The sequence below is a fragment of the Convolutriloba macropyga genome, chromosome 12 (assembly GCF_964194025.1).
Source record: "Convolutriloba macropyga chromosome 12, txConMacr16.3, whole genome shotgun sequence".
NCBI classification, from domain to species: Eukaryota; Metazoa; Xenacoelomorpha; order Acoela; family Convolutidae; genus Convolutriloba; species Convolutriloba macropyga.
The window spans coordinates 55,041,531-55,054,170 of record NC_134479.1 but is presented as its reverse complement, the minus strand read 5'-3'; the positions used below and the strand labels follow the sequence as shown (position 1 = coordinate 55,054,170).

The 12,640-nt window shown below is 37.3% G+C and overlaps 1 protein-coding gene across 1 annotated transcript; it reads right to left on the bottom strand.

Annotated features, from left to right (window-relative positions):
• Positions 1-5,246: 5,246 nt before the first annotated feature.
• Positions 5,247-7,760, bottom strand: LOC142350548 (uncharacterized). The gene has a single exon (XM_075402397.1). The coding sequence runs from the start codon at positions 7,758-7,760 to the stop codon at positions 5,247-5,249; it is 2,514 nt and encodes an 837-aa protein (XP_075258512.1).
• Positions 7,761-12,640: the final 4,880 nt, after the last annotated feature.

Sequence of the window (12,640 nt, the reverse complement as noted above, 5' to 3'; positions counted from 1 at the left end):
TAAACAGGCGTACTTCCCTGTCCAGCACGTGAACAACTGTACTCGCTGGGATTGAAACTCCTTGCTGGTTAAAATGCTCTTCATTTGACACAGTGAATTGCTGAAGAATGCGTTGAGTTCATTTTCAATTATTCTTTATTTCTAAAACATTGTTTCTCGAAAAAAGAACAAAACAAGAAAAAAATTATAGAAAATATGGAATAAGCAAAATTTGGGGCTTTTCTTGTCATTTTTCAAAATCAAATTCCTAGCCAAAATTTATATCATTTGCCAAATTTTACGTCTAAACCAAGTTCCAATTAAAAATTGAATCCAATCTAATTTCTTTGGAAGTTTAACTTCAAAATTGTCACCAAATTAATAAAAATTATAAAATCACTATTTAACAATTTTTAGCGCTCTTTTATATGATTAGTTTTATTGATTTTCCTTACGCGTAGTCATATGTTAGTGTCTTCTATAATGCACGTTTTTGAACTATATGGATCGGCATTTTAAGAAATTTGAAAAACGCGCTTATTGAACGTATTCAAAAATTGTTAAATGGTCCCAGAAGAACTATATTTTGCTCAATGCATGACAACGGAAATTAAAGAACGAGACGATCTACATAAAAACAAGAGCCGTTGAGCAACAGGAAAACTTTCGGATTCCAAAAAACGGAACAAAAATTAGGCTTCATTTCAGTTGCCACTATTTTATTTTGGTTAGCATACAAACGCAATGCAATCGAACATTTTGTAATCTGCTCAATAAAATTGTGCTCTTTACTATATAGTTTTAAACAAAATTTTGGGCTAATTTTCGTGATAAAAACGAGAAACGCGAGCTTTCTGCGCAATTAGCGAAAAAGGTTGATTGTCCAGTCTAGTTTTTGCTTCATGATTCACTGAGACTCTGATGCATACAGAAGTTTATTTGAAACCGACCGACAAAATAATTAGCGCAGCAGCGGCATTCTGTTTTCTATCTTGAACTTATGACTCAAATAAACATTAGAAAATGTTAGTGGAGTTCGACGGTCTTGAGTTTGATTCAAGCAGCTTGAAGGTACCGACATTTTCTTTACTAGAGGAGATAACTGAAGATTTACAGAAGATATATATATATATATATATATATATATATATATATATATATATATATATATATATATATATATAAAGAAATAAATATATATAGTAAATAAAAATAGATAAATAAATATATATAAATAAACAAGGCGGCTCGGTAATGTGCGATGGCACATAAGGTTCCGACCCAGCGCATCCACAATTTTGGCATAATTGTCTACCAAATGAGGAACAGATAGAAAAACCAAAAATTATTTTTTGCGAATCCCAAAAAAGCTCAAGTCTTTTTCAAAAAATTCTGTATGAACGATAAGATAGCCTCCAAAGCAAATAACTCAGTGGAGTAAAAATTGATGCATTAGACTGCTGTAGTATGTCAATATTAAGAAAGCGAGTCAAGACGAACAGCAAAATCAAACAACAACAACAACAAACATTAATTACATCAAAAAATTTATGTCCCTCTTAAAAACTAAATTTAATAACAAAGTCAACATACCGTCAGATAAACCTAAAACTAAACAAAAATAGCTTATAAATCGCCAGAAAACATATGCGACGAGTCCATAAAAAGGTTTGGTAAAAATTATACAAAAAAGAATAAAAACAGTAAAGTAAAAAAATTAACTTATTTTTTTGAAACAGTTAACTTCAAAATAAGCAATACCATTAGGAATCAATTAATATTACCATAAATTTACGATTACCACTGTTTCTATAGAAGGGCATTAGAACCTGTCCTTATTCATTTTTTAAAGCGGCTATAAAGAACAACAAAGAACAAACAAAATTTCAATTGAAACTTGCCAGAAAACGCTGTCAAAACCGTCAAGCCAAATTTTGGCACTCAAAATATATTTGATTGCGCCTTCTTCAAACAGCTATAAGGTAGTACGTGGCCATTCATTAGTAAAACTAGGTAACAAGTAGACAAAAAAGCGAAGTGCTAAAGTATGTAATACTTTTAATTTTTTTTTCGAAACAAAATTGAATTCAATTTCATGAAAGGCATTAATTACAAAAAGAGCTATTTAAATAGGGTCGTTTGTTCAAGAAAAGGAAGCCCTCGAGACCTGTAATTATCCAGAATATTTCTTGCATCTACAAAAAGAACATCAATTATGACAAAAATCAAATTAATTTACTTTTTTTTTGTGAAAAACCGGTGTCGAAGCCAGTAAGGTCATAACAAATTCCTTTAAAAAAAGATTTTGGGACACCAATTCCTTTTATTCCCTTGACACGCATAATGTCATATTTGACCTGTAATTAACTAACGAGATTAGGTAACAAAAAGAAACTTAAAAAGAACAAAATTGCGAAGTTAAAAAGCTTTTTTATTTAATTTTGGAAAACGATTGTTCTCAAAGTCATGAAAGCCATCAGCCATCTACTAATATCAGAATATCGGTTCTTTTATTCTTCCATGAAAAGCCAATGAAAGCTATCACTATACAGGAAATTTCATACGACCGAAACGACAAAGTATAAATGACAGTAAGAGACAAAATTAAAAAATCCAATTGATTTCTTCAAGAAAGAGGCACCGAGGCCGTTAAAACGATGATGTGTATCTTTCAGGATTTAAATATGTTCAATTGTGCCTCATTCTGAATGCTAATAAGGCGACATGAGAACTGTCAATAATGTGATAATGTGACAAAATTAGAAAACGTGACAAACTGGCAAATATCAAAACAAACAAAAATTTGAAATATTGTAGTATCAAAGCCAGAAAACAATAACTTCAGGCTTAAAACTGCAACCGAGAATAAATTTTAAATCAGTAGAAAGAAGAAGCAGTCTTTCTTTGCAGACACTAAGCTGAAAGTTGAACAAATTAAGAAAAAAATAGAGGAAAAGTTAATTAAGCTATTATTTATTGAAAAGTCAATTATTTTTAAAAAAAGAAACGACCAAAAAGTTTCAATTAAAAAACTAAATGCATTAGCTTGGAGCTGCTTAGCAAGCAAATTGGTTGGACCTATCACTCCTGAGCTTTGATTTGATATGTTCTGTTCTTTATTATTAAAAAAAAGTCTTTTTTTTAAAAAAAAAACCGACTGATTACAACCCAATTTTTTTTGGATTGTAACAGTCCAAGAATGGCCCAAAGCTAGCCCTGCTATTACTTATTGTCCGTTAGGAACAATTGATTTTTCGAATGGTGTAGATATAGATAATTTGTTAGTTGAAAACTCAAAATAAATTCTGCATTTTTGATAATCAAGGAGTAAAGTTAGCAAAAAACGGCAAAGTTTTAACTACAGTGCACTCTCAGCGGACTCTGAAGTAGAAATAGCCCCCTCTGAGTCTAAAAAGATTGCATGAGTGTTGTTTGGGGGTGTACTGTCGGCAAATTTAATCAAAGTGGACTAAAGTAGCTTATTTCGAGCTGTTTTTGATGAAAAAGGCTAAAATTTGAAATGTTTATACAGATTTTTTGACCAAAAAAATTAAATCAAAACAATCAACAATGCTTGTTTGTCTGCAAAAATAAAATCAACGACACTATTCTTAAAAATTGTAACACATTTTAGCAAAATTGACGATAACTTAGGCAAAAATTCCGGAAAATGTGAATAAAAACAACGTGAATTCACTCTTCTTTTCTCAGAAGTTTAAACCTCGATAACTCCCTGTAGAAAACGAAAATTAAAAAAATCTTTTTAATTCCATATTCTACGCTGGACGAGCATTCTAATGATACCAGTCTCAACTCTCTACGATGAATATATCGAGCGGCGAAAAATCACGGAAAAAAAACCCATTTGAGTATATAGTTCCTCCCCCCTCAAGAGGGTCGGAACAATAAAATAAATAAATATAATCATAAAATGCTCTCAAGTAGAATGGAAAATTGTTTGCAACTTGTATGTAATAAATTATGTAGCCTAATACAAAGTGTACTCGACATGTCATCAACCTGTCTCAAATCAAGTACTATGATGTCTGGTGTAAAATAATCGGCCAATCTTCGTATGGGAAAAATATGTGGGCACCTCGAAACACAGTTTTAATTTAAATGAAATCTATCTATTATTGATAATGAAATGGAGCAAAAACGGCTCTTATGACCACAAAAAATTCTCTCGAGATAAAATCGTAATCGCTTAAGTTTCCGTTCACATGTTTGTTGCATTTCTAAAGCAAAATTGGGGTAAAAATTTAAAATGAAGCTCAGAGGTTTCCATATTCTCACTCATAGTCTTCCAGAACTTAAGATGCTGCTTTAATTTGCAGTTTTTGTATTGTAACAGTTGTTGAAATTGCACCCAATTGTTCCCTAGTATTTACATTTTTAAGACAACCAATTCGGCGTTCTGCCCGTAAAGTTTCATTTAATTACTTAAGCAGCTCATAAAGTTGCATAATAGTGGGAGCATAAATGATTGGACTTTTGTTCCAGGCAAGCGAACACTGATTTTTGTCTTATTAAATATATTTCTAGCAAAAAAAACATCTGATAATTTATTTTATCCATAATGGAAAGAGTAAGGTTCCGTTGCTTGTTGTCTACCCTAGAACACACCATAACTCACAACTGGCATCACAACCATTTTGTATGTAAAAAAGATGTCGTAAATATTGAATCGATCTGAGCAGGCAAAATAATCCCAAGAATTTGTTCAATTTTGAACAAATATTTTTATTATTTTCGCCGTAATTAGGATTATCGTCAGTTCTACCCCGTAGATACGAAACTCCTTTAGAATACAGTGTACTAAACGCTGCATGCTTGGCTATAAAATCAATCTGTATATCAAAAATATTGGGGAACACCTAAACGAATGTTTTTGAATTGATTTGACATGTGCTTGACACATAGTTGCATAGTTGCTAGCTGTAGTGAAAACATATTTCTAGCATTGAAAAGGTCAAATTCAGATGTTTTGTTTCCATGTTTTTTGGTAACTGACAGTTAGCAATGTGGGACATAAAGTCGTTTTTTGCGGCAAATCATCTTAACTTCCGGATTTAGCCCTCTTGAAGTTGCATCCGCAACATGCTCCACGGGGGCAACAGGAATAAGAGGGTAAACCACGAATAAATCCACCAAATAAAATATTGTTTCCAATTCCAGTTAGAATCCATAAACCCAAATTAATTTGAATAAAACTATATGCAACCCCATTTGCCTAAAACCGGAGCGCAAAAAATATTAACAAAAAGCTAATCAGCGAAAACACGGGCGAGACCGGACACGGGGCGGACGAAGGTGCCGTAAGCCGTTTTCACTTTAACTACTCTGTTGTTACCATCTCGTCCAGGGAACACTTCTTCTACTCTTCCCAGAGGCCAAATACCACGTGGGGTGAAGTCTTTCAGGACCCACACCACATCGTTGACTTTGAGTGAATTCCCGTCGTTTTCGGTCCATTTTGGTCGCTTTATCAAGGTCGGTAGGTATTCCCGGAACAGTCTCCTCCAGATGTGGTTGAGGAATTGTTGAACATTCTTCCAAGACTTCATGTTAGCTGGCTTGGTTGACGGGAAGATACCAGGGGGAAGAGAGTTGTAAGGACGCTGAATTAGAAAATGGTTTGGCGTCAATGGTTCTTCGTTTTCCATGGCGTCCGACACGTTTATAAGTGGTCTGGAGTTCATCATAGCTTCTGCTTCAACCATGATTGTGTGGAAAACGTCAAAAGTAAACTTTCTTGACCCTAGAATGATCAAGAGCGTCCGCTTGACACTCTGGATCAGCCGCTCCCAAGCGCCGCCAAAATGAGGGCCATAAGGTGGGTTGAAGTGCCACTTGGTGTTCTGTGCTGCGAGTGCTTTGTGAATTTTGTCCTTGTCGAGGTCATTCAGACACCTTTTGAGTTCTTCTTTGGCACCAACAAAAGTCTTACCGTTGTCACTGTACAAATCAGCGGGCTGACATCTTCGCGAAGTGAAGCGGCGGTAGGCGTTCAGAAAAGTGTCTGTATTCAAATCTGGACAGGTTTCCAAGTGAACAGCTCGCGTTACCAGACAAGTAAAGATGAGGCCGTAGTGTTTCTGAAGCTTATCTTTTTCTTCCTCAATGTAAAATGGGCCGAAAAAGTCTAATCCGCAGTTGGCAAATGTAAATTGTTTGTTTTCAGTCGGGAAGCGGCAATCAGGTAGCGGTGCCATAAAAGTCTCAATGCATTGCGGTGCGAAACGTCGACAAAGGAAGCATTTGTATCTAATGCTCTGCAGTGTTCTGCGGAGACCAATTACGTAGTACCTTTGCTGTACAAATGCTTTAGTGGCTTCTGTTCCCTGATGCACACAGATGCGATGGGCATGCTCGAGGTATAAACGACAAATGTGATCTTTTGAATGAAGTAGTATTGGCCGTTTGGCCAACTCGAGTTCACTGGGAGCAAAAATTAGCCTTCCACAGACGCGTAATATACCGTTCTTATCAAGCATTGGGTTTAACGACCTGTGTTTGAATTTCGGGTCCAGTTTACGGCTACCTTTTAGCAACTCGATGACGGTTGGGAAGCTATTGACTTGCGACAATTGTATCAAGTAAGATTTTGATAATTCAATGTCTTCAACAGTGTATTGATGGTGACTGTCACGCTGTTTCTTCGCTCTGTAGATCAGATTGAAAACAGTAGCTATCGTTAGCAAAATTTTTGTCCATGTTGAAAACTGTTTAGGGTCGAGTACTGGTGTCTTGGTTCTTAATGCAGATCGTGTTGTTGCTGCACAAATCGGCATTTGCTTTGTAGGTCTACAAAAGACATCATTTGAGGAGAGAAACTCTGGTGGCTTAAACCATTTTGCTTCAATTTCCTTGGGTTCTAAACCACGAGTACCATGATCAGCTGGGTTTAAGTTTGTCGCAATATGATTCCAATTGTCAGGTTTGCTTTTTACTTTTATTTCTGCAATGCGATTAGCAACAAAAACTGGTTGCTTCTTGGAAGAACCAATCCAGTCAGGGACAACTTGACTATCCGTCCAATAAAAAACATTGCTGATTTCAACAGAGAGTTCATGTCTAACAAAATTCAGGAGTCGAACACCTGTGACAGATGCCTCTAGTACCAACTTTGGAACGCTCAACTGTTTTACGGGCGCTACTTTGCATTTCCCGATCACGAATGCAGTTTGTACTTCGTTGCTGGTCTTATTCAAGCTCCTGAGGTAGACAACAGCACACGTTGCAACAATCGATGCATCAACAAAAACATGTAACTGGTTCTCTGTCTCCAGTAGATTCTGTGTTGTCATCTTTCGTGGAATTTCAAGTTGAGGCATAGAGTGATAACTGTTAAGGAGCTTTTGTAAGGGATGTAGAAGTTCAATTGGCAGTGGCTCGTCCCATTTTCTACCTAACTTCCAAAGTTGCTGAGGAAGAATTTTGAACTTTATTGTCATTGGTCCAAGAAACCCAATTGGGTCAAAAATCGATGACACCAGACTGAAAAGTTTCCGTTGAGTATATTGTTCAGCTTCTTTAGGGAATTCTCCGAGGGATTTCATGAAAAAAGTATCTTTTTCAAGGTTCCATTTTTGTCCGAGGACTCTTGTTTCACTCTTGGGCTCCTCGAGGTCTTCTGGAGTAATACACTGAAGAGCCTGTTGATGGTTTGACAGGAATTTTGTGAGGCGGAAACCACCGGCTCTCAGGCAGTTCTTTACTTCAAATGCAGTCGCGTTGGCATTTTCAGGAGAGTCGAAGGACTGGATGTAGTCAACCATATTAAAGTAAGACTTTATAGCGCTCTGTGCTTTTGGATATGTCTCGACGTTGTCCTCTGCGCATCTGTTTAAGACAAAAATTGCACAAGATGGTGAGCAAGTTGCACCGAAAATCAATCTGGTAAATTGAAACTGTCGCACATAATTGTCAATAGACCATAGAAAACGTAGTGCAGATTGATCTTCATTTCGGATGCCGATTTGCATGAACATTCCTTCAATGTCTGCCAAAATAGCAATAGGTTTTTCACGAAATCTGACCAAAATTCCTATTAGACTGTTTAAGAGGTCTGGTCCTGTTAGAAGATTGGAATTTAGTGACTCGCCTTTGAATTTTCACGCTGCATTGGCGACACGACGCACTTTGTTTGGTTTGTTTGCGTTTTGAACAGGGTGATGCGGCAAGTACCATATTTTCTCAGGGGGTGGGTCTGTCATTTCCACTGGCTTGACGTAATTTTTCTCGAGATCTGTGACAAGAGTCTGTTGGTACATATCATTTAGTTTTGGATCATTATTAAGTCGTTTGTTCAAACTGTTTAGCTGATTGAGGGCAGAAAAATAGTTATTTTGAAGATTGGCAGGTACTTTCCATGGAAGACCAATTTCATACCTTTCGCCTGTGTGGTTGATAGTACTCTCAAGTATTCGAATTGCAGACTTTTCATCTTCAGTGATAGTATTATCTTCTTTTCTGGTACCATCGTTCTCTATTGACCAAAATTCTTGTATCAAATTGTCCAAGGTTTGTTCTGGACTTTTCCGACAGACATGGTATACAAATAGTTTCGATTTGTTAGAAGATTTTGAAGAGCGGCTTCCTAGTGTGTTCAGGTACTCTCCTGCAAGTGTCCATCCAAGCTTTGTCTTTACTCCAAAGGGGCGGATTTCGGTGCCTTGAATTACTTCATTAGAATGCGTAAAGGCAAAAGCATTGACACCAAGGAGTGCTCCAATCTTACCTTCGGCAATGTCTGGGAAATATATGTGTCGAAGTTCATTGAAAGCATCGCAAACATAGTTTAGCTCAGTGACATTGGCTGCATTAACGTTTAATGTAGGGGTGCTGTAGGCTCTGGATATTTGGAACTTTTCATCAAACTGATTGAAAGGGCAAACTGTTATTGGTTGCTTTATTTTTGATAGGGGCATTTCGTAATCAACGCTTAGATATTGAACAGTAGTTGAAGATTGATATTCGCGTGGGAGTTCCAGATAGTCAGAAACAGCATCTAATAAAAACGTAAACTGACTGCCGGGGTCAATGAGAGCATACGTGTCGAATACTTTATCTTCTTTGATAAAGGATACTGGCAGCAGCTGTAACTGCTCAAACCAATCTTTCGGTGTACTGGATATTTGGTTGACATTGAAATTTTGGCTGGTAGAAGGTCCATTCAAATTCGCACGTTTTGATGACTGTTGATTATCATTATTTCCAAAATTTTTTCCGTACCTGAGATTGCCTTTGGGTTTGAATTGTGTTGTTTTATTCTGAGTTGCTTCACTACTTTTTTGCTTTTGTGAGTTGTTGTCGTCTTTCGATGACCAATTTTGTTGACCTGAGGATTTAGTTTGCTGTTGGACGTTGCTGGTAGTAAAAGCGGCATGTGTTCTGCTGAGTTGTTTAGCTGGATTATGTAGTGTTGTATGGTGAAAACCATTACACACTTGACAACGCTTCGAGGAGGGACAAGTGTCTCTGCGATGTTGATTACTTAAACAGTTTGTACACAAGCTATTTTTCTGGATAGTTTGAAATCGACCTTCAGCGGACAATTTTTGGTAGTCTGAACAAGTTGCAACAAAATGCGGTTTGTGACATTGAACAAAATTTGTGTGCTTGTTTGCAAACTGTTGCTCATTTTTCGAGCCGTTGTGATTAACCTTTCGTTGATCTAAATCGTTCCTTTGAGACTGTCTTGCAGTTGTTTGCTGAAACTGTTCTTGAACCGATTGTTGTGCTGTCACGGCAGGATAATTACCGTTTTTGTTGTGAGTGAAGGTACTGGTTCTATTTTCCTGGTTTACTTTGTCATAAACCCTTGCTTGAACATAAAGCCATTTTTGAAACTCACCAAGGGTAGTTGTTGTAACATTCTCTGTCAGGGTGTATTCAGTCCATTTAAAAAGCAAGTTGTGGGGAATTTTTTCCTTCGCTTTCCTCAATAAAGTAGACGATTGAAGGTCGGCTTGAAAACCTAGGTATTGAAAAGCCTGGACAAGTCTCTTTAGAAATGAAGAGAATGCTATGAAGGATTGCTTATTGTAAGAACTATTACATTTCCAGCACTCTAATTGGTTGATAAAAGCGTTGACAACAACTGAAGGGTCGCCAAAGCGGCTCATTATCTCGTTGAGGGCTGTCTTATAATAGGATGGATCACAAGAGTAAGCATGTATCAGATCTTTTGCCTTACCCGACACTGAATTCTGTCGGTAGGTTATTCTGTGGGTGTCAGTAATTGAAATGTTATTGTGAACCATTGAGAAAAAATTATTTATCCACTCGTGATAGTGCATGGGGTTACCATTAAAGTTTTGCAATTTTAATGGCGGCAATTTGATTGAGCATTTTAGGTCGACAAATGTTGGCTGAAGTTCACTATTGGTCATTGCGGGGACAAATTGTCCCGCTGTAGCAAACACTGGAGCCTGATGCAGCCTTACGCTTGAAGTTGGCAAGATGTTAGTTGGATAAAGATTAGGTAGAGGTGGAGGTCGCAAGTGCGAAATTTCGTCGTTTGATTGACTTTGATTTACAGCGGGTTCAGTTGCCATGTTCTTGATGGGTAAAGGATATGATAAATAAGCGTTTGTGTTGTTCTGACCAATATCCACCATATTGGTTTGAGTAGCCGGATTGAGGCTATTGACTGGTTTGTTCGCTTCTTGAGCGGTTGTGGAATGCGTTGTAAGAAAATGTAGATCACTCTGCACTGACTGGATGTTTGCTTGCGCTGGGGTAGTAGATGGGTAAACAGGAGGCCTTTGAACTGCTAAACCCTGAATTGGGAAGCTGTTTGTCAAGGTTGTGTTTTTTACAGGTTCATTGGGACCGATGTTGAAAGAACTGACACGTTGCACAAAACTGTTTTCAGGCTTTTGAGGTTTGAGTTGAACATCTTGTTCTTTTGAAAAACAATAGCTCTGGACGTCCGAAACTAGGTTTGCAGCTGTTGTTGGTTGTAGATTGTTTGTGAAACAATAATGCATAGGCTGAACGTAGTTTTGTTTAGATGAGTGAGGATTTTGATCTATTGTCAAGTATTCAGGTCCATGATTAAGAGGTTTGCCAATAATTGCTTTGCCAAGGAATGGGTTTCCACATTCATCTTGAAGGTTTGGACAAGGTACGTTGACGTTTCGGATGCCTCTCTGACTTTCAGGGGTCAGAGATAAACTGAAACGGTTAACAAACTGCTTTTGTTTGGATTGAGAACCGTTGAATTCTAAATCCTTTGCCGTTAGAAAATTGGGTTCTTGGTTCAACTGGTGATCCAAGTCTGACATGTTGAGGGGCGGCAAAATTAAGGTTTCTTGCTGCTGACTAGCATTGGGTTGTTCTTGGGTGTTTGATGCCATTGGATAATAATGACTAGCATGATGTGTTGAGTTGGAGTCAACAAACTGGTTTCTGTTCTGTTGATGGAAATTTTGTTGTTGATTTATCAAATGGCTAATAAGAGGATCCTGGATTTGCTGGTTGTTCAGGAACATTGAAGGCTTGACTGGTCTTGGAGGAATGGGCGGTGGATTAATGAAGACTGTTGTGTCGTTCGGTTGTGAACTGGCTGCTTGCTCGACAAATGTTTCTTCAGTGATAACATTACGTGTTGATGTTGATCGTTCTGAATCCAGTCGTCGGCTGCTTGGGCGAGAGGGAATTGTGACGTCATCGCAAAATCTTGTTGAGGACTGGCTTAAAAGACCATCATCGTCCAATGTGTCAACTTCCAGTTCGGATTGCTGCAGTCTGGATGTTAAGGCTTTCTGTCTGTCGAGAATCGAAGTTGCTGTACTCTGGTGAGGCTTCGCCCTCAACACTGCTTCTGTCTTCTTGTCCAATTCTGTTTGCAGCGTTTTGGCTCTGCTTATCAGTAGATTTAAAGATCGGAAGCTCTTTCTATCGTTTATTGCCTTCTGTAACAAATCAAGCTGGCTTCTCAAAGAACTTTCCGTTGATTTAAACATGTTTACTGCAAACTGACACTCGTCGTTGTTCCTTTGCGACATCGTTGATCTCTGTTGTTGTTGTTGTTATGCTTGTCTTTCCGGTTAAAATGAAAACGGCTAAAAACCGGAGCGACGACTTTTTGATGTCAAAATCTAATTTGGCTAATCAGCCAAAATATTTCCTATAAAATTTCAGCGACGCAACTTTTATCAAAAACAAGGATCCTAATGTTGTGATGGTGCTAATTATAGTAGATTTTATTTGCTAAAAAGAGAAAAAAAACAGGTTCGAAGGTTTATCGCTTTTTTTTTAACAGGACCAAATAACTGCTACGAATAGATTTTCTTTTTTTTTTGTTTTCAAATGGCTTTTTTTTCTCGGACTATGACTGTAAACTTTAGTTTGTGCTTTCTCCCTGAATGTAAGCAAAAAAACAATTAGTTCTGCTGTTTTATTTTTACGAGAAGCCCAAAAGGAGGTTGCTGAAAAAAAATTATACTATAGATTTTCTTTTTTGCGGAGCTCCTAGGCAACAAGGGTTACAAGAAAAAACGTTGGTTGTTGAGTTGTCTCTGTGTTGATTTAGGAAAACCCACTAAGGACTTTACTGTGTAGAACTGCTTGAGGTGCTTGAGAGATGTTTTGCTCTTCTTGAAATAATTGAAATCTTCTAAATGGGGTGACTGCTGATACCAAAAAGAAA

Bases quoted from the DNA above. Each gene is read 5' to 3' on its own strand.
- LOC142350548 (XM_075402397.1), bottom strand. From the start codon at position 7,760: ATGGTTGACTACATCCAGTCCTTCGACTCTCCTGAAAATGCCAACGCG.